This window comes from Rhinolophus ferrumequinum, chromosome 17 (assembly GCF_004115265.2).
Source record: "Rhinolophus ferrumequinum isolate MPI-CBG mRhiFer1 chromosome 17, mRhiFer1_v1.p, whole genome shotgun sequence".
Lineage (NCBI taxonomy): Eukaryota > Metazoa > Chordata > Mammalia > Chiroptera > Rhinolophidae > Rhinolophus > Rhinolophus ferrumequinum.
Window position 1 is genome coordinate 9,646,444 of NC_046300.1, and position 20,509 is coordinate 9,666,952.

A 20,509-nucleotide genomic window follows, 5' to 3' on the forward strand; every position below is an offset into this window, starting at 1 on the left:
GAGTATCTCCACGTCGCAGAGGAGGAAACAAGCCTCAGAAGTTTCCCCTAAGTCACCCTAACGTACGGGTGGCACTGTGAAAGCAGCCCTTGAAGCAAGGTGTAGCTGACTACTAAGTCATATGCATTCCTATACCTTACCATGCAACGACTACTTTCCGATAGCGGTACTTAAATTCAGCTTCCCCTTACCTGTATTTCAGAGAATGTCAGCTTATCCTTCTCTTACTCAGAAGAGGCACTTAGTGGAGATCTGCCTGCTCCTATTATCTTATTTATTTTTATTTTTTTATTCCTGGAAAGAAGGCTCTGGTTATAGAGTCATAGGGCTGAGGTTGTCATCAAAATTCCCTCTCTTTACAGATGAGGACACACAGGTCCCCAGGGGTTTAGCTATCTGCTCGACACCACCTAGCGAATGGGAGCCAGGCCAAAAATGCAGGTCTCTTACTTCATTACTCAGCCCTCATTTAACTCCAATGCACTTCCTCAGAACTTCTCTCCCCAATGGCACAGAGATCTCTCCTGTTCAGGCTGCTCAGCACCTCACGTCTCTTCTTTCTCGGAGGGTATTGTAAGGTGGGTGAGTGGCAGGACCTTAAACCTTCCACCAACTGGAAGCTTAAAAGGGGGTACTGTCCCCATCCCGCTCCCCTCCGTCACAGCTAAACAGTGTAAGAACCATAGGCTCAGTACAGTCTTGGAAACGCTGTGAGGTGACCGAGAGGCACAGGGTCAGCTGGCTTAAATGCCAAACCTGAACTGGCAGGCTTGAGACGCTGGTACCAATAGCACCAACAGCTTAACCAGACCATTCCTGGGATAAGATCTTAGCCGTACCCTGGTTCTCCCTGATTCCTGCCTGAGTCTTGGTCGCCAGCTTCCCAGCCAGCTGTGAGCAACCTGATCCTCTTCTGATCAATTCCTTTTGCCTGAAGGTAACCAGAGTAACTTCAGGTTGTTTGCAACCAAGTTTCCTAGGGACTATCAATGAATTTAACAAATTTCAACATCCTAAAATCAACCCTGAACAAAACTACAAGTTTAACATGAAAAAAAATTAAAAATTTCCACATGCTGATGTGTATCTATATCAGCTGAATATCATCGTAAGTGTAAAACCTTGGATATACTAATTACATATTAATACAATAATGACACAATATGGAAATAAACTATTAATCGATCGTCTGATAAAATTATGTATTCTCGAGAGCATTTCCACTTATGGAACAGTTTAAGGGGTCTTACGTGCCAAAAGCACGTAACCAGTACATTGAAAATGACCCACGGCTTTTCCTCTCCAGTGATCAATGCGATTCTATTTAACTTCCAAGCAAACTGACATGTGGTCCCATGGGATCTGATGTCTTTCCATCAGATAAAAGCAACATCACTGGATTTGCAAATTAGCTCCTTCGCCCACTCTATCCTTTCCGGTCAGAAAATTCGGGGTTGACAGGGTCCAATTCTGATAGCACTTTATACTCGTCCCTTCACCTGCATTACTGAGCCACAGTCTGTCAGCCCTCTCTTTGTGTTTTTCTCTAGATTGCATTGTCAAGGCTAGAATACTTCTAGGGGAGGTGCTTTCCTTAAAATATTCAGATCTCAGTGAGGACAAAAGATTCAAACAGAATGAAATGTGAATGTATTGATATGCTAACTGTGGGAAAAACCCCTCCTGCTTAAAACCATACCAAATTTATGAATATTTTTAAAAACCAAAAGAAATTTTCAAATAAATCCAATGAAATCAATTATCTGGAGAACAACCCAGCAAGCCGTTCTTAGTCCCCACTGTAAAATGAACATTATTCGTGGCCGATTTTTGATGAACAGGGCTTTCCAGAACACCAGCCCAATGCACCAGACGGCCTCTCCCTCCCTCAGTCCTGGGCCACCCCAGCAACAAGAAGACTGTGGGGAGTGTTTACAGTGTTAAGTTGTTCAATCTGAGGAGCTGTTTTTATTTGTTTGTTTGCTTTAGGTTTTTGTTGACATTCTATCTTTCCTCCTTTTTTGGGTATTGCAATTACAGTGACGGTAGACGGCTTTTATCTCATTTCATGTTCTTTACATTTGGCAAACAGTTGGCAGTGACCCCTTCCCCACCCTGGCCAACCTCAATGTTGTAAAAACCTTACTGGTTCACAGAATCCAAAAACCTGGGGAAATAGCAGGTTTTGAGACTTTTTGTTAAGGGCTATGAAATCCCTTTTTAAATAAAATCTGAGGGAACCCAATATGTAACAGCTGAAAGCTGAGCTATTCAAGATGCCCTGCTCTCTCTTCAAAGCCCTCTCGATCAGCTCCCAAGGCTTCAATACAATTTGGAAACCAATAATTTATTCAACTCCCTCCTTTAATAAATGAAAAAAACGGCTCACTCAACCGTGTCAACAGGAGGCCCCAAATAATGAATTATCCAGATCTTCCGATTGCTCTGGGACCACCGTGCTCGGCTTTCCACTCTCTTTATGTAAATCAAACAAAAGACAACTTCTTCCAAATGCAAAACCTAGAAATTAATAATATAAATGGGCTTCTCCTTCAATTTTTACAAATAATTCCTGGATTGGACATTCACCTGAAGTCAAATTGTAGTTTCCGTGTGGTTATTATTTAAGCACACCAAGAGACACTGTGGCTTACCTATCATTTCACTAGGAGAGGTACACCATCTGAACGAAGATGCTTTAAGAAGTCGAAACAGAGTATACATTAATGAGTCTGAATATGAGCCAATGTTTAAGAAAAGGAACTAGCGGGAGATGGGCTGAAGCAAATATCCAATCAAAAAGCTTCTGTAATACAAAACATAATCAGGAATCAGAAAGAAAGATTTTAAAACTAAAAAGCTGGGGATAAAAAGAGGATTAGATAAAACATGGCTAATCTCACTCTTTCCTCAAAGAAGCAGAAATAATGCCAGGAATAAATCCATACTTTCTAAGAGATGACAGTCCATGAGCTAAAGCATTGAGAGCACAGTGCAACAGGACCACAAGTGAGAATTCTAGAAGTGGTTTTAAAAACATGATACATTTTAGAAGACCTTGGTTAAGAAAAGTTAGGCAAAGTGAGCAATCCAGACCTTTCAGAACAAGTGGATTTATTAGCTACTTAAGACGGGAGCTGGGAAATCAGAACCTTGAGAGCCGGACACAGATTTGAGACAGAATGGAAGAGACAAGATCTAATGAGAAGATTTAATTAAGACGGACACTTTTTAAAAGCATAACACTCAGCCTACTTCTAAACCAGTGTGATTTGATTAGCAGTTATTTTGTATATATTTGTACATATGCTATTTGTATATATTTTTCTAAAACTTTTGCTTGTTGCCAAGACGTCTTTATTCTTCTTTTAAAAATCATTTCAATGCAGTCACTCCAAAGACACAGAGTATATCTGGGCTCTAATAAAGGAAAATCAATTCTGAAGGCAGTAAGATGTTTAAAAATCTTAATGTCCCCTCTAGAATATTCCAGAGGAATAAAATTTCTCTCTCATCCTAGTTTCATTCTGCTTTGACTCTGGCATGAAGTTGTGCACAAAGATTTATACGTTAAAAATCTCATTTGCCAGGATGTTTACCTCCCATGAGAGCCCTACTTTACCCTCTCTTCTGTAATGTTGTATATATTTCTAGCAAAATCCATTTGTTTGGCACCTCAGTGCAAAACATTTGTTTACAAATACAGTTGTGACATGCAAGAATCTCTGCTCCAGTGAAGGTGCTATAAACCCAGAAAGGAAATAATCAATTCTGAGCAAGGCATCCTGCTAATGATGTGTGACTGGCTAGTAAGACGTGGATTCACGGGACTGCAGGGCAAGAGGAGAAGAGGTACCAACCAGCCCACACACGCATCAAGTGTGCTTCTCAGAGCCACGCCAAAGAGACGGACAAACCAAGTGCTACTAAATGCCTTCCAAGTGACTGGAAAGAAGGAAGTGCTTTCTGGGTATGACCATCAGGGTGGGCCCATGTGTACACTCTGTGGGACAGGATACAGTAAAGGAAACCGAAGCTGCACTGGCACCAATTTGGCCCATCTCGTCCCGTCCATCTATCCATATACCAACTCAGGCCACACCTATCAGCCTTTTTGTTCCTTCTGACCCAGATCATCCACCTGTTCAGCAGTAGAACTGTTCTAATTCCACTAATTTCCAGGAGATGATGACTTCAGGTCCTGAAATGTCACCACCACACTCCTAAGAATGCAGATGACAGAGGCCAAACTCTCCTAACGACAGAGTTACCTGTCTGATGAGACAGCTTCTGATTCCCAGAGGCCACCCGTGTCACCTCACTGCCCCGGGGTCGACAGGCTGTACCTGCTCCCTACAGGACGAAGAGGGAGAAATCAAATGGCTACAGGGTGAACGTCATACAAAGCCCGATGGATGGCACTGGGCTACCTTCGCCTGAAAAAGCGGTTTTGTTCTGGGAAAGCGGAGTCGTGGGAGCAAGACTGAAAGCTTTTATTGGGCTAATAATAAAAAACCAACACGGAGACAGCAATCCCAGGGGACGTTCTGCTCAGGTACCTTCAAGTTGGAAGCCTGTCTATCAACTAAAAAGTGGCAAGAACGTAAGACCATCTCTTTCCAAGTCACTGAGGTCTAGAGAAGATGTGTAAATAAATGCCGACACAACCCTGCTATCAGACTGTTACATGATGATCAAAATGGTAATAATCATGATGGAAACTTTGGAAAAGACAGAAGAAGATGAAGGAAATAACAATACGCAAATCAATTTAAGCACCCAGGGAGTTCACCATTAACATTTTGTCCTATATTCTTCTATCCTCCTTATATCCCATCTTCCATTGATGCTAAGATGCACATTTTTTCCCACAAACGCTGAAACTGGGACGTCTTACAATCAATGGTGTCTTTGATTGAGAGCGTTTTTCTTTCTTAGTGGAGCACAAAATTTAAAACCAATGATGTGTTAGAACAGGAAAACTATAGAAGGAGTGTGTGCACTTGTGTCCACGTGTTCACACAGTTAGGGTCAGGCTGTTATACTCGTTTTCACCAGAGTTTGCATTTTACCAAAATTCACAACGTATTCCAGCCCAGAAAGGATGAAATCTCTATTTTGAGCAAATCTGACACTTAGACTTAGCCACCCTGGTCTAGTAAGCAAAATATAAAGAGAAATGGGAAGATACATGACAAATTGTCCCTTTCTGTAAGAGATCACTTGTTTTGAAAACAAAAAAACGCAACACAGCTTTGTATGCATCTGTGAATGACTTTCCCTAACAACAGAGTCTCGGCCACTGGCTCGGTCTCGGTCTCCGTCTCCCTGTTCTTCAGGCAGCTGGACGCAGAAAGCCCTAGGTAAAGAGAGGTCGTTGGAGGGGAGTGACGATGCAGAACATGGCATAGCTCCAGCTCTGAAAGCTCAGCAAGCCAATTCCATCAAGAACCAGAAAACCTCTAATCACGGCACTTTCCATTACTTTCACGGCCATTTGTGCCCTCTCCCCGTTCCTATTACATTTCCTAACTTGCTAACTCCCTGCCTTCCTGCTGCAAAATGCTTGGTTGCTTGGGAACCAGTGCTCAAGAGCACGTGGAAAGAACGCAGGCCTGGGACTGCCAAGACTCAAGCTGGGTGCTGGGCTTGGGGGTCTCAGTTATAAAATGAGGAATGGGCCCGGTCTGTCATTTTTAAGGACTCCTCAAGCTGGCAATCAGCCCCTTGGGGAACAGGCGGAGGGCAAGATGTGTGCACTGTTTAAAATAAAGCAACACCTTATCCTTTTATTTTCCTTTGTTTTTAGACATCAAATTGATTTTGTATCTTCAAGCTGCAGTAACAGCAGGCATTAGGGCTTTTTTGTTTGCATTTGTTTTTGCAGATTAGGGCAGGGATTAAAAAGCATGGGGGACTCCGAGCTAAACGTGGGAGAACCTGCTCAATGTTCCCTCAGGTTTCTTCTAACTTTAAAATTCAAATGACTCCCTAAGCTAAAGAGGTACATTGGTGACACTCACTCGCCCTCCGTGGCACCCCCAAGTGACCCCTCGCCCCCCCCAACAAGGTTTTAATCTCTTTCCTCCCACTGGAGGCCAGGCTAACACTTGAAGAAGGAAGGAAGCCTTTACATTCCAAAAGGACCTGACCAGGAGCTCAGGAGCCACTCGGGGCTTGAGAGCAAGACACAATGTTTAGTTCTGTCTTCATTTTCTCCTAATCAAATTTACAATTTATTTAATTGTCAAGATACCGTAAGAAGCATATTATTAATTATTTCTCCCGTTTTCCCATTGCAGTCATTCCTTCTATCTTAGAAAGAAAACTAAAAACCAAAGGAAACGTTCCTGCTTGAAGAGCGTGTGTGCCGCACTGGAAACCGGCATTTCCTTCAGAAGGTCTACTGCATTGTCACAGGCTGAGTGGCTGCACAGCGTGGTGCCTGATGGGCGGGACAGCTGGCTGTGGGCAAGCCCTGGGGTCAGGGGAATAAGGGTCGGTCACACAGATGCCCTACTCAACACCACATGCAGACGTGATTAGGCATCTGTGGAGGACATTCCCGGGGTGGGCAGGAAACACTGCTTGAGGGAGAGGGGATCTAATAGTCTGTGTCATCTAGAAACCCCATGGGTTTCTGACTCCCAGAGCCAGGGCCGGCCCTGCACCGACTCTGGTGAACTTTGCGGGCAGATGTTCCCCTTAAGGCCCGCTCGCAGCCAAGCAGTGCCTCCTCTCAGCAGGCCACCTTCACCCCAGCGGACATTAAAGAGCCTGCCCCCAGGTGGCTGTGGTGGGGACACAAGTCTCCTGATCCACTCCAGGCAGCATCTTGCTTGCCTGAGAAGTGCTGGGGAACTGTCACCCTCAAGTCACCTACTTCCTTTTGTCTCTGTCACCCTCCCGCTCCTGCCCACTCCCACCCCCAGAAGAACTTCTGAGGGGTGGGCGGGGCTCCCCCTTTGCCCCTTGGATCACCCTGAGGAGGACTGAGAGGATAGGATAGGATGGAAGCAGGAGAACGGAGTTCAAATTACACCTTAGGAGAGAAAAGATCTTGGAGAGGCAGGTTAAACAGAGAACAGAAGTAAGATATTATGTAAGAAGGAGCAGAATCTAACAATTACCTAGCTTTGTGAGACAGGACATCAAAACCAGATCCTGGGGTCAGGAGCAGAGTCTGCTGTCACTAAAAGAAGAGTCGGGGGCACAGGGGAGAATTCTGGCAGGAAGCTGGCTCTGAGGGCGGCTCTGAGTGTCCGGGGGTCCAGAGTGGTCTCTGCCACTCCTACCACTCAACAGCTAGTAAAATACTTTTCTTCACTGACCACAGGGTGTAAGGATGGATGCCGCCATCGCTTTAAAGCCATGGGGCTTTTAAGAGGACACCCTTGTTACCATCATGAAATCTGGTGCTGGCCTGAGTCCTCACAGCTTTTCATCACACAGCCCTGCAGAGATGCTGACAACCTTTAGCTGAACGTTTCTCACTTGCTCAGACACTGCTCCTCAGCCAGCATCTCTGCACCCCACACGTGAAGGCCCAGGCTGGGCCAAGGGTCTTTTTTGGGGGCAGGGCCCCAGTGGGGCCAGGTCGTGAAACTTCACTGACCAATCCCTCTGCAAAGCTCTGTGGGCAGTGCAGGCGTGACTCAGTTGCTGCTACAGAGAGGCATTTCCTGGGGCTGCCTGAGAGCCTCCTCTGCTCCCCGGCTGACGGAGGCTCCCAGAGAGCCAGGCAACAGGCCCAGTTTTCAGGAGACAGCCAAATGCTTTCACAGGCCACTCAAGGCCTCAGGACTGGAACAAGGGTGCCCGAGGGTCCCGATTCCAGAGTGCAGGGGACTCTTAGGCACCCTGGGGCACAGGCTGGAATCGGGGTCCTTGCAGCACTGCTCCTCTGCAGCTGTCTTTCTACTCCAGCCTCCTGTCCCACTCCCAAAGAGCTCATGTCATAAACTTCACTTCCCTTCCCTCACCTCCTCGCCTCTCCAACCCCATATTTTCACTCTCTGCAAGCTCAAACAAGACCAATGCATTCTTACAAAGGCATCTCTACTTTACCTGCAAGTTCACAGGTAAAATCGGGAGGAGAGGCACAGGGGTGAGGGGGCAGGGAAATGAAGATGAGAGGGCAGGGAAATGGGGGCTTATTACCTCCCATCCCCTCTGATTTCATAACGCCTCATCCTTGTCTGTCTGCTTCTTGCCAGCAGAAATTCTACTTGGAAATACTTGTGAGGCGTGACGTTTCTGGCACATCTGGAAGGCAACAGAATGTTCCCTTACAGACATCTTGTGCTTCCCATCTTCCGTCAGCTCCTGGGTGATGCTTCCCCGACCCCTGGGCAAACCTGGGGCTCCTCCCACTCACCTCCCTCGTCCCACGATGCCACATGAACACAACCACTCACATCTGCCTTTGTCTCCCACACTAGCCTCCAAGCTCCTTAAAAGCAGGGAGCTCAGCTTCTCCGTAACATCCAGGGAAAGGAGGAACAAATTCAGACTACCCGAGGAGCGGTACAGACCACCGGTTAAGAACTCAAGTATCCAGATTTGAATCCCAGTGCTGTTACTCATTACCAGTGTGAGCCTCAGTTTGCTCATCAGTAAAATGGGGATGACAGGAGGACTAATGTGAGGGTTACATAAGCTGGTGTAGTGCAGGTCTGAGCACTGATCAGATCAGGGCAAGCAAGGAGGAAGTACCAGGTGAGCATGGACTTGGCTCCTACTCCAGGTGTCCGTCACCAGGGAACTCCTGACACTGGAAAATGTAACCACCACTGCGGTATGGGGCTGACTAAGTACCATCATGGCATGGTGTGTCCATCTTAACACCAAAGAGGAGTCCATGCACAGTGCCCCTGTGGCCAGGGGAGGTGAGGAGGCAGTCGCAGAAATCCTAACCACAGATCTATTAGAGAAGTTCAAATGGGAAGACGGCTCTATTTGTCTCGCCTGCCAGTTGTCACCCTGCTGTCAGGACCTGAGGCGTGTGCTCCATTGGACTCTGAATCCCTCTGGCTTTCTGGATGTAAGCCTCCAACCCACCCCTCCCCTGCTCTCGCAGTGCAGTGCTGCCCACAAGACACCTCCCACACACCTCTGCCAAGACTAATTCATGTTCCTCAGATACTCCTACTGCAAGTTTTCTTTTTCACAGAAAGCGTGGCTGAAATCACTTTTAGCGTTTCACAAAGCAAACAATCCTAGGAAGACTGGGTGAGGGGAAAAACATCAAATATATCACAGAACAGCCTTAATAGAGGATTTTTGTATTTCAGGGCTCCCTGTAAAATTTCACATCGGGTATCATCTTCATAATTTGGAATTTAAGTGAATGAAAGGACGGCTTCTCCACAGCCATGCTCCCAAGCAGACCACCAGCTGTATGTACCTCACAGAGGCAGCCCTCAGAGCTGCCAAATCACATGCAAATACAAAGCTCTAAAGATAATTGTGGTGGGCACAGCTCACTGGCCACCCCAGCACCCGTTCTCCATCCCCTTCCCCCAATCATCTTGGCTGTAGGAACGAAAAAGTCTGAACTTGCTTTCCTAGTCTCCCTTGAAGCTGGGGGTAGCCATATGACACAACTGGGGCTACCAGAACACCACTGGAATTTGCTGGGGGTTGCTGAGAAAGTTCTTGCTTTCCAGGTAAAAGAAACATTCACCCTGCCTCTTCTGTTCTTTCTGTCTTGAATGGAAACGTGATGTCTGGAGCTGTAGCAGTCATTTTGCAACCATGAGGTGACAGGCAGGACGGTAAGACCAAGAGAGTCATTGAGGTGCCAACTCGGAGCACTATCCCAGTTCAGTCCCAGCAACGGGAACTTCTTACATGGGAAAAGCTACCTGCCATTTATTTAAGCCACCATGACTCAGGTTTTCAGTGACTTGAAGCTGAAAGCACATTAACTGATTCATTATCTCATCCTTATCCTTCTGTTCTCTGCAAATCTAGTAATTTTCTTGTATGTGAAACATCGCAGCTGAAACTAACCTCGCAGGGAGTCTAGATTATGTCGTCACCTTTTAAGGGGTTGAATTTTGTTCTGAAAGTTCCTTTTGAACGTGTCAGGCTTACTTTTATTTACTGAGATGAGTCTTTTGATTTTGTCGTCAGTCTTAGGGTGTCATCCATATGTCTAATATACGGCCTCTTCGGGGTCTCAACTGCGTATTTTTGGCTGGGCCGTAACTCTAAGGTCTCTGCACACTGTTCAGCCCCTGGTACCTCTGTTCCCCTCTCAGCCCCACAGCAATCATTGTCTATCAGGCCTTATGGAGTCTTGCTTTGTGTGTGTGCAGGCCCTCGCCAAGGCCCTGCCGTGAACACAGATTTCTGCCCACCTCTACCATTCCCATACCACTCCCACACCACTGCCTCGTCTCCCGATTTTCAAGGCAAACCAAGGGCTGACCTCTAAAGACAGCTTTTTCAATAGATCTGCACAGGAGTTCAGCAAGAACCAGGTGAGTCACCATGGTTACTAACCACTTCTGCGGAACAGTTGAAAATTCACAGCTGACAATTTCAAGAATAATGCCCCTCCGTTAGGTTATTACATTTCCAATGTGAAGCAGAGGTCAAAACAAAAGAGCTAATTAGGTGGCTTTACAACAATGCCTGTTACAGAGTCATCTGACATGGTCCTTGAGGTGACCTGGCATCCCTCCTGGTCATGGACGCCGACTGTCAGCAGATACGGGCTCCCGCTGCCTGGGATGTTACAGAAAGTAATGTCCCCAGCTTTGTTCTTCTCATTCAGTCTCTCAATACCGTGTGCTTCAAAGGAACAAGGCTCAGTGCTAACAAGTTCTGATGAGTAGTTATCCAAATCCATGTGCTATTCTTCGCTACATTCTAAATAAATTATAATGGGAAAATAGCCTGATTTGAGACATGTCTTTTGCGTGAGAAAACTGGGGCGTCATACATTCCTATGGCATTGGTACTGCGATTTGGTGGCGTAGTGCAATTCTAATTCAGCAGAGTTCTGTCATGATCAGAGGTTCTTTATAACTTTGTGCTTTCTTTGCATATAAGATGCACAGTATTGGATGGGACCTGAAGTCCACTTTAGTCCAGGACCTAATTCTGACAGCGCAACCCATGGGTTACTATGGAAGGGTACAACTACCCTTCTTATGGTGACTACCACGACGGAAGAAATACCATGACACACGGTCAGTAGCCTTCATGACGCTTGTACCTTTCCAGATCTTGTTTATGTCCAGTCTTCCGCTGACGGATACAGAGACTGTTGGATCGCTGAGGGAAGCATCCCTGATTTGCTCTTGTCATTTCTCTCTGAAGTTTCAGGGAGTGATCTCTCAATTCTATATCCTGAAACTTGGTAAGCTCAAAGGATACCTTGCAGAGTGGTTCTGGCATACCGAGAATGTGTTTTGCCCAGGCTATTGGTGATTTTAAGCAAGCCCCCTTTTCAGTAGTTGGCTTTGCCTTGAATCCCTGAACACATGGAAAGCCAGAAGGTACCTTAAAGACCACGCGGTCTCACCCTCTCCTTTTACTGATCAGGAAACTGAGGTCCAGGGACACACACCAGTTTACAGTGCTAATTAGGGACCGGAGTTAAAATCCAGAGCTTTGGTTCCTGGCTTAGTTCAGTTCACTCTGGCTTCCCTTCATGGAGACCAGCCATCTCCTCACTCTGAAATGTCATTCTATCTTTCTGGCGGTCTTACTAGAACCACACAGATGAAAATACTATTTTCCTTTCTAGCTTTATTGATAATGTAATTGTGGATAAAGCTGAATGTTTCTTTGGCCTCTGTGGCAGTACAAAGATTGAGGGTGTTGAAAAGTCTGCAAACAATGGCCTACAATGACCTCCAGGTGCCATTCTAGATTTACAGCTGAAAGACGCAACCGTCACCCCCTACGCGAGTGCCCAAGGCTCAGGCGCTTCCTGTCTGTACACCCATGGCTCCAAGAGCCCTTCCTAGAGTTCACCCCCAACACGAGGCGCTACAATACCCAGAAGACCTTGGTGTTGCCTGGCAACACGTACGGCATTATTGGGGAGCCTTCGGGCTGACACTCACCTTGGCATAAGCAGTTGTCTTAATGAACCACTGTCTGAGGTACTTCTGTTCCACCTTTGCTCCAGAACGCCACGAACAGCCATGTTCGTCCACCTGCTCATTGGCAAGCACTGTTTGATCCACCGGGTCCCAGTTAACCAAGGCCTGTTATAATTCATGGAACAAAATGATACAATGTGGTGAGTATAGTGAGGAATCACACATGAGAAGGTCTACAAATGCACTCCCTCTGCTCTGAGACTTGAGAGCTTCGGCTTGGAGTACTGCTTGGCAAGGAAACCACGAGCAAGCTGTGAAAAAAGCACTCGTGAACGGCCTCTGTGCTTTTGTCTTATCAGAGCAGGCTTGGAAAGGAAGCCTGTACGCATCACTCAGGTCTGTATGTTCTTGTGTGAAAAGATGAACTTGGATTGGAAATTTTAGTAAATAGAGGAAAAGAAGGAAAAAATGGTACCTAGAACTTAGCAAAATTGGATTCTTTTAGAGGAAACAAATGTTTATTTTAATGTAAATAGCTAACATGTACTGAGTGATAACCTTGTGTCAGAAGCTGTGCTAAGCTGCCTTTTCTAATCCTCACAACAACCTTTTAAGGTTAGAATGTCATTGCAAAGGAGAAAACTGAGGAACAGAGAGATTAAATAACTTGCCTAAGGGCACACAGGCAGTAAGTGATGGAGACAGGGTTGGAACTCAGGGCTCTAGGAACTGTAACTGTCAAGTTTTTTCCTGCAATTTTTAAAAACTTCTTTTTAAACTAAGGTATAACATACATAGAGGAATGTGAATAAATCTTAGGTGCACAACTCGGTGCATTTTTTCTCATGACTCATATCAAGATACAGAACATTCCCAGAGGCCTGGAACATTCTCTTGTGCCTTCTCCCAACAATCAACAACTGCTCCCCAAAGGTAACAACATTTTGAGACCTATCTGAATAGTTTTATTTGGCTGATGGAAGCTGTGGTCTTAACCACTAGGTTTCTCTCCATGGAGTTCTCATTCATGTCTGTCTTCATTTAAAATAAATACCTGCCACATGCATTCACCCCTTTCTGACACTTAGGTACCACTTAGAACAAAGATGGCAAGTACAGACATGCGTTTCGGCACTAAAATAGCCTGACAAAATGCATGTTGTTTTTTAATTTTAATAAGCAATTCTAGTAAGAGACTGTGCTGACTGTTGACCATTTGACACTCCAAATCCTCCTGCCACCCTCTCGTGCACCCCAGGAAGCTGACCTCCGTGCTTTGCCCTCTGGCTGGGTACAACCAATGAGAGGCACCCTGGTTTCCTCCCAACTGGCCCGGCTGGCACACAGAAGGCCATGGCCCCTGCTGGGCAGGCCTTTCCTGCTGCTACAGCTATCACTCTCCCGGTTCCAGTAAGTGCACCCCAACATTGCCCCTTCAGTCTGGGATGGCAAAGCTTCCTTCTGTTGTCAGTATCAGGTGCTTGACCATCCCTGTGGGTTTCCCTAGACTCTGCACAGAAACAGGCCCTTTATTACCCTCTGTTTCCTGCTGGGACCCTGACTAATCCAGAGACATATCTAAAAATTGCATAAACAGTAGGGGTAGAGGATAGGCTAACCCATCTGTGGGTTGTGATTTTACAACTAAAAGGAGTACACCCATTGAAAAATGTAAGCCTGGAAGCCTAGCGTTGGAGTGGGGAAGAGAGGCATTGAATGATTCACCCCCTCATTCTAGGCTCCCCCAAGCACTGAATCCATAAGTATACAGACACAAAATAGAGGACGAACGTTCCTCAGACCTGAAAACTTTAGGTTAATAAACCTAAACCAGGGCGATTTGCTTATCTATTATTATCGTCTGTATCAGGGGTTGGGAGGAGTACCACTTAACAATAAAAGGAAAAAGAGGGAGCCAATATTGTTTAGTAACGTAGACCATTTTTTCGAGTCCTCCCCCTAACTCCACTCCTATCCCAGACCCCTGCAAAATAATCCCATGCACAACTAAAACTTTATAAAATAGAAAAAGGACCAAAAAAGCCCTATATGCCTCCACCTTTGCTTTCTGCCCCCTGCACACCTCAGAGGATAAGGGAGAAGCAAACACTCAGTACTGCAGATTGCAAAAACAAATAGGACTTTACTTTTTTTTCTATCTGCATTTTCCGCATGCCTGGTATCTCTCAGGCTCTAGGTTACAGAATACAACGAGGAAGATGTGTTCCTAAGAGGTTTACACATTCTAACAAAACCCTGGGGTCAACTGAAAGACAAATACACAAATACAAAAAAACTGAAAGCAAAACACAAAAGCAATTTTTCTCCCCAATGAAAGTCTTGGGGGAAGAGGAAAAACATCCAAGGAAACGGCATTTCAGATCAAAGATGTGTGTGTCAGCTGTGAGAACTCACTTGCATTTTGTCCCGGGACCACGAATCCCATGCCCAGCTGCCACTGCAATCACGGAGACAGCCAAAGACAAACTCACCAAGTTAGGTGGCTCTCCATGGTTCCCTACAATGTCCCCGTACAAGATCGCATTGTTCTTCTCTCTACTAACTGCATCCACAGAAAAAGTGATTTTAAACCACAGAGGTGAAATTAATGTTCTCTCAAATAGAGACGTCTTTATATTCATATTTATGGCTGAAAATACTTTTGGTTTGTGAGAGCAAGAGCAAAATCCTTCAGATTGGGGTTAAGTCTGATCTTCAAACAATGTATCCTTTTTTTTTCATTCTATTTATGACACTTTCACGGGTGACTTAAAAAATTAATAAACCAAAAACATTTAAGTCAAAAACTAGATGAAACTTTCTAAATGAAAAGCCAAAAACTAATCGACACTGCTCCTCCCTAACACCTGTCCACGGATGGGCTGCCTTCGACCCAGCCAGGAAGCTTCCGAATTTTGTTTCCTTTCTGTTTTTCCAGTTTAAATACCTCGGGGACTCCACGTAGCTGCAGGCACGCGCAGGCGGGCATTCATTGAGCACCTGCTCTGTGTCGAGCACCATTCCAGGCTCTCCACAAGCATTTACATGTTTCATCCTCACAACAGCCTATGAAACAGGCAGAAAAGGCTTGTGGTGGTAGAACGATCGCACCCCAATGTCTACGTCCTGATCCCCAGAACCAGTGAGTGCGTGACCTACATGAAAAGGGTCTCTGAAGATATGATGAAGTGAGGGGTGTCAAGCCGGCCGATCCAGTGGGCCCAGTGTAATGCCAAAGGGTCTCGTAAGAAGAAGAAGAGGCAGAAAAAAAGACGGCATGATGGAAGCACGGGTCAGAGATTTCAAGATACTGCGCTCCGACTTTGACGATGGAGGGGACGGTCCAAACTCAAGGAACGCAGGCCGCTTCCAGAGGCTGGAATCGGATGGGAAACCTTCTCCTCTACAGCCTCCCGAAAGAAGGCAGCCCTGCCGACATCTTAACTGGATCCCACTGAGACCCGTTCCGTGGACTTCTGACGTCCAGAACTGTACGACAATAAATTTATTGTTTCAAGCGACCAAGTTTGTGGTGCTTTGTTACAGCAGCAGCAACAGGAAGCTCATACAGGGTGTTTCCACGAGAGAAGAGGTCAGAGGGAAAACCGGACTCTTCCCCAGGGGCATGTGTACCGGGGGATTAGGAGTGTCACACTGATCTGGAGATAACTGAGGAGGAGAGACCGCTGCTGGAAGCAGCGGGATGGCTGTGCTTGTGCAATGGGACCCTCCCATGGATCCCCTTCCATCGTTAGAAAAAACTACTCAGCTCCTAAGACGCTGCCTGCAATCGGCTTTGGATCTAATCCAGCCACAATGGGGTGAAGGCTCCTGTTTGGGTTTGATGTGCGGTGAACAAACCTCGGGTGCAGGGACAGAGATGCAAGGGTCCGTAAAGGATTACGTGATAAATATTCCAAAGTTCAACTTATATAGACAATAAACAGATACAAAAATAAAGTGTCCTATAGAAGAATATTGCACGGCACACATAAGGGCCCCACGTGAGAAATGTCTGCCTTACGTTAACATGTCCCATCATTTCAATCCCCTGCACCTAAAATGCACAGTAACCATGCAACCGAGGATGGGTGACGCTGGGTGATCCAACACAGCCGCTTACACTCTCCCAGGAACTGTTTACGCCCTCCTGTGGTTTGCCTGCAGCACGCCTCTGCTTTGCTGGGGCCCTTTCATGTCTTGTAGCTTTGATTAGTGCTTCTCCGTCGTGCTGTCACTTGGGGTACGTACAGTAGCTCATGATACCTCCCTCCCTCTGTGTGGACCCATGGCGAGCCCAGTGTGGAAACCCCTTTGGACATAATTACTGTCCGCCTGGAACACAGGAGGCCGTCCTGGGAAAGTGTCTGGGAAGATGCTGGGGCAGTACCGCATCTGCTGCGTGAAGTGGGAAACTCCGAAGATGTGCCCACGAATTCTCTGCCTACCCTTTTGCTTCTGAATACTGAATAATGTGTTAAGAAAAGTAACCCAAAACTAAGAAGCAGGCAAAGTTATTTTACAACCCTGCTTGGGCACAAGGGAAAAGGTTTACTTGTAGAAAACTCATACAGAGCAAGGCCAGTAGTTTTTGTCTGAGAATAACGCAAAGACTCCCAACCAATCACAATGCAAATGATTTGTTTCAGAGAAAAGATAGCCCTAAAAGTTAGGTTTATTGCTTGTAGGGTATTAAGCAGTTTTGATGCTACTGGCAAATTCATTTCAGCATTCTTCTGACTATAAATCCCCATTCCTTGAAATCTCATTTGAACCACTCTTAACACGTAACTGGTTTTCTCACTAATGAATTGAATAAAATATTTTTATTCAATTCATTAGTTGAATTGAATGTTCATTTTGTGTTTGTATGGAAGCCATGTTTCTAACTTTTGAAAATGATGCGTTAACAACACGAGATGGTCTGCTGCAGTTAGGAATTTAGGACAGGTGGTCTCGTCTCCCACCGTTCCTCGCCTGATTGGGGTCTGGGAACAGGAACAGCTATGGTGTTTTCAGAGTTAAACTGACCCAGGAGAGTCTACAGTGCTCGAACATTAGTATGAAGCTCGGACAATTAAGTACGCAAACTTTCCACCGTGTAAGTGCACAGTGGAAAGTTCGCCAACTTAATTGTCCGACCTCTATATGAGTTAGTTCCACAAAGTTCTCACTCTCAATTCATCCCAAATGTTAACAGGGACTCAACGCTTTCTTTGAAAAAAGAATAAACTTAACATAATATTTTAAACAAGCAACATTTTAATATTCTTAAAGGAGGAGAGCAGGGGTAGGAGTTGTTTACTGTGTACAGTGGTTTACAAAGTGTGTCCATAAACCTCTAGGGGTTCCTAAGGCCCTTTCAAGGGGTCTACAGGCCAAAACTATTGTCATTATAATAATAAGCTGCATTTGCCTTTTTCATCGTGCTCACATTTGCACTGACAAGTGCAAAAACAAAGGTGGGGAAGACTGTTGGCTGCAGCACGAATCAGGACAGTGCCACCAAACGGTACCCGTGGTCGCTGGGCTCTTCACCCCTGAGCACTCATAGTATAAAGGGAAAAAAGCCAGCTTCACTAAGAGTGGCCTTGATGAAGCAGTAACATTTATTAATTTCATGAAATCTTAACTCTTGAGTACACATCTTTTTAGTACTTTCTGTAGTGAAAGGGGAAGTAGCCATAACGGCTTCTGTTGATAGCAAAGTGTGAAGATTGTCTCGAGAAAAAGCACTAACGTGACCGAATTGTGAGCTGGATTCACCACTTTTTTTTCATGTAACTGCATTTTTATATGAAAGAATGACTGACAATAAACTATGGTTATTCAGACTTAGGTACGTGGCACACGTTTTCTCAAAATACACAGAGTGACCCTGTCACTCCAAGGAAAACAGCTGCTGGTATCTGTTACCAATGATAAATTTTGAACTTACGAATGAAAATTAGAATTTTGGAAAATTTGTATCTGCCATGAGCTCACAGCTTCCCAAAACTTAAAGACTCTCCTAACGATACTGTACAATGAAATATACCAACATTTGGAAGGTCTGTATAAATCAATGAACCAGTATTTTCCAAATGACCAAACATCATGCTACATAAGTATGCACAGGTAAAAAAATCCATTCCAAGTGCAAGCTAAACCAATACGTTTTAATATAACAGAGTATAAAAAGTTCATTAATATTTCAGGTTCAACATTGCAACTGCCCTTTTTAAGAAGCCACGGCTTGTTGAGTTTTGGTGTAGTATCAAAGAATATTCATAATTATGTGAAGTGGTTATAAAAATACTCCTCCACTTTTAGCAGGTTCTGTTCATTAGTTCTGGTGTTAACCATTATAACTTTAAGTAATAAAATTATAATTCTATTTTTGTATATTATCTTTAGACAGTTCTGCCGTGTATTATGAGATATTCAGCATGGTCATACAGCCTTCCTCCTACCCCTGACCCCTCTTCTAGTTTTTGCTATTTTTGTTACCTTTAGCTTTAATACCTTTCTAACTTAAAACACAAACAAACACGCAAACCTCCAATTGTTTACCCATGACTCCTTGCTAGGAAAGATGAAGGGATCATCTCACACTTGCTTCTACTTCTCTTCCCCAATTTCACCTCCTGTTTTTGTCAGCTATATTATCTTTATGTTCTCAAGGTTTAAGATACTTTTGTTTTATTCTGAAATTCAGGTTGAGCCTTCTGCATTTGTCTCTATATTGAGTCTCAAACTTTACAAACTTAAGACATAATGATTATGTACACACTCTTCACTGTAAGACCATGGAGTGTGATGTGACCCACAGAGAAGAAAGCGTAATTCTATGCCATTAAACTCGTCTGGTCAAAGGAGAATGTCTCCAGCATAAAGGTGCAATGAGTTTTCTACTTGTTACTTCCGAAGTTTCTAGACCAGTGTTATCCAGCAGAATGGTCTGTGATGATGGAAATGTTCTATGTCTGTGCTGTCCAATACCAGCCATTAGCACGGGAATGGGGCTAGTGTGACTGAGGACCTGAATCACTCTTAACATATATTAATTTTGATGTTAATTAATCTCTTTTTTTGTTTGTTTTATTAAATTTATTGGGGTGACATTGGTTAATAAAATTATATAGGTTTCAAGTGTACAGTTCTCTAATACGTCATTTCTATATTGCATTGTGTGTTCACCACCCAGAGTCAGTTCTCCTTCCATCACCATATACTTGACCCCTCGTACCCTCTTCTATCTCCCCGCCACCTTTACACTCTGGTAACCACTAACTTTAAACTTAAATACCAACAACCACAGACCATTAGTGGCTAAAATCCTGGGCAGTGAAGTTCTAGGTCCTTCATCCCTCCACCATCTAAGGCTTATCTACTATTGTTGAGCTCCTGCCTTAACAAGTACCTCCATTTCTTGGGAGATCACTATGTACAGGTACCATGACAGTTGTTCTTTAAATATTCTCTCTCTTCCCAAGACCCTGCAAGGATGATGTTACCACCCCATGCGGCAGATGAGAGACCACGATTCCTGGAAGTTGCGTTACCCAGCCCGCACACAGCTGGGAGAAGGAGCTAAGCGAGGGTTTGAGAAGCCTGCATTCTTTCTGTGCTCCCTCCTTGATCTCAGTGCAAAAAACGAGACACTGTTACGTGCTGGGAATTCAAGGGTGAAAGAAGAACCCAGGCCTGTCCTGGAGCCACCAAACAAAACCAGGCAATCGCCACTGCCTGGGTCTGCTGTGACTGCTCACAAACTAGATGTAGTATTCATTTTTCAGTCTACTGTGCAAACAGTTTATTTGTTTCTTATTTAACAATGATGTGTTCTAAGAAGATGGAGAAAATTTAGAAAATTTAAAGTGCGACTAACTTGAACTTACCTCCTTTTGATAGGCCAGTCCAGCTTCGTAGAGCTTAGTGAAGAGGTACTGAGTCCATTTGTAGTACTCCGGTAAACACGTCGTTATCTCCTGCCAAAGAGGGGAAAAAATCACGCACAGGCCATTGCAAACATTGCCCCCACGCAACATATGTATCAGCCTTACAATTCACTTTGACAATCAATCATTCTGCAAACATTTTATCAACCTGGGCCAATTCATAAAGTGAGGGAAGCAGCAACATCTCTGAAGAGAGATGTTATTGAAATGCCACTCCCACCTTCCCAGAACGTGTTTAATGGTGAGAAAATCAACCTGAAGTCTTCTGCACACCCCCTCTCTCCACCCATGCAAGTAACAGGTGAATCACATTGTACAAAATCGGGTATTCCCGTTTTTGTCCGCACAAACATTCTGGGGGCCATGAAGAGGATCCATGACTGGCGTTCATTTAGAAAGCAATCACAAAACTCAAGAGGAGTATTTATTCTATACGATCCTCATTTGAAAACAAACCTTGTGTTTCTACCCATAACCTGCTCCTTTAGCTCATTATGTCCCATTTAT

The 20,509-nt window shown here is 44.8% G+C and overlaps 1 protein-coding gene across 1 annotated transcript in view; it reads right to left on the reverse strand.

Moving 5' to 3' along the window:
* Positions 1-20,509, reverse strand: part of LARS2 (leucyl-tRNA synthetase 2, mitochondrial) — a 122,287-nt gene that overhangs the window by 62,773 nt on the left and 39,005 nt on the right. The window contains 2 exon segments of the mRNA XM_033133036.1: positions 12,084-12,227; positions 19,943-20,032. Of these exon segments, the coding sequence (XP_032988927.1) occupies positions 12,084-12,227; positions 19,943-20,032 (234 nt within the window).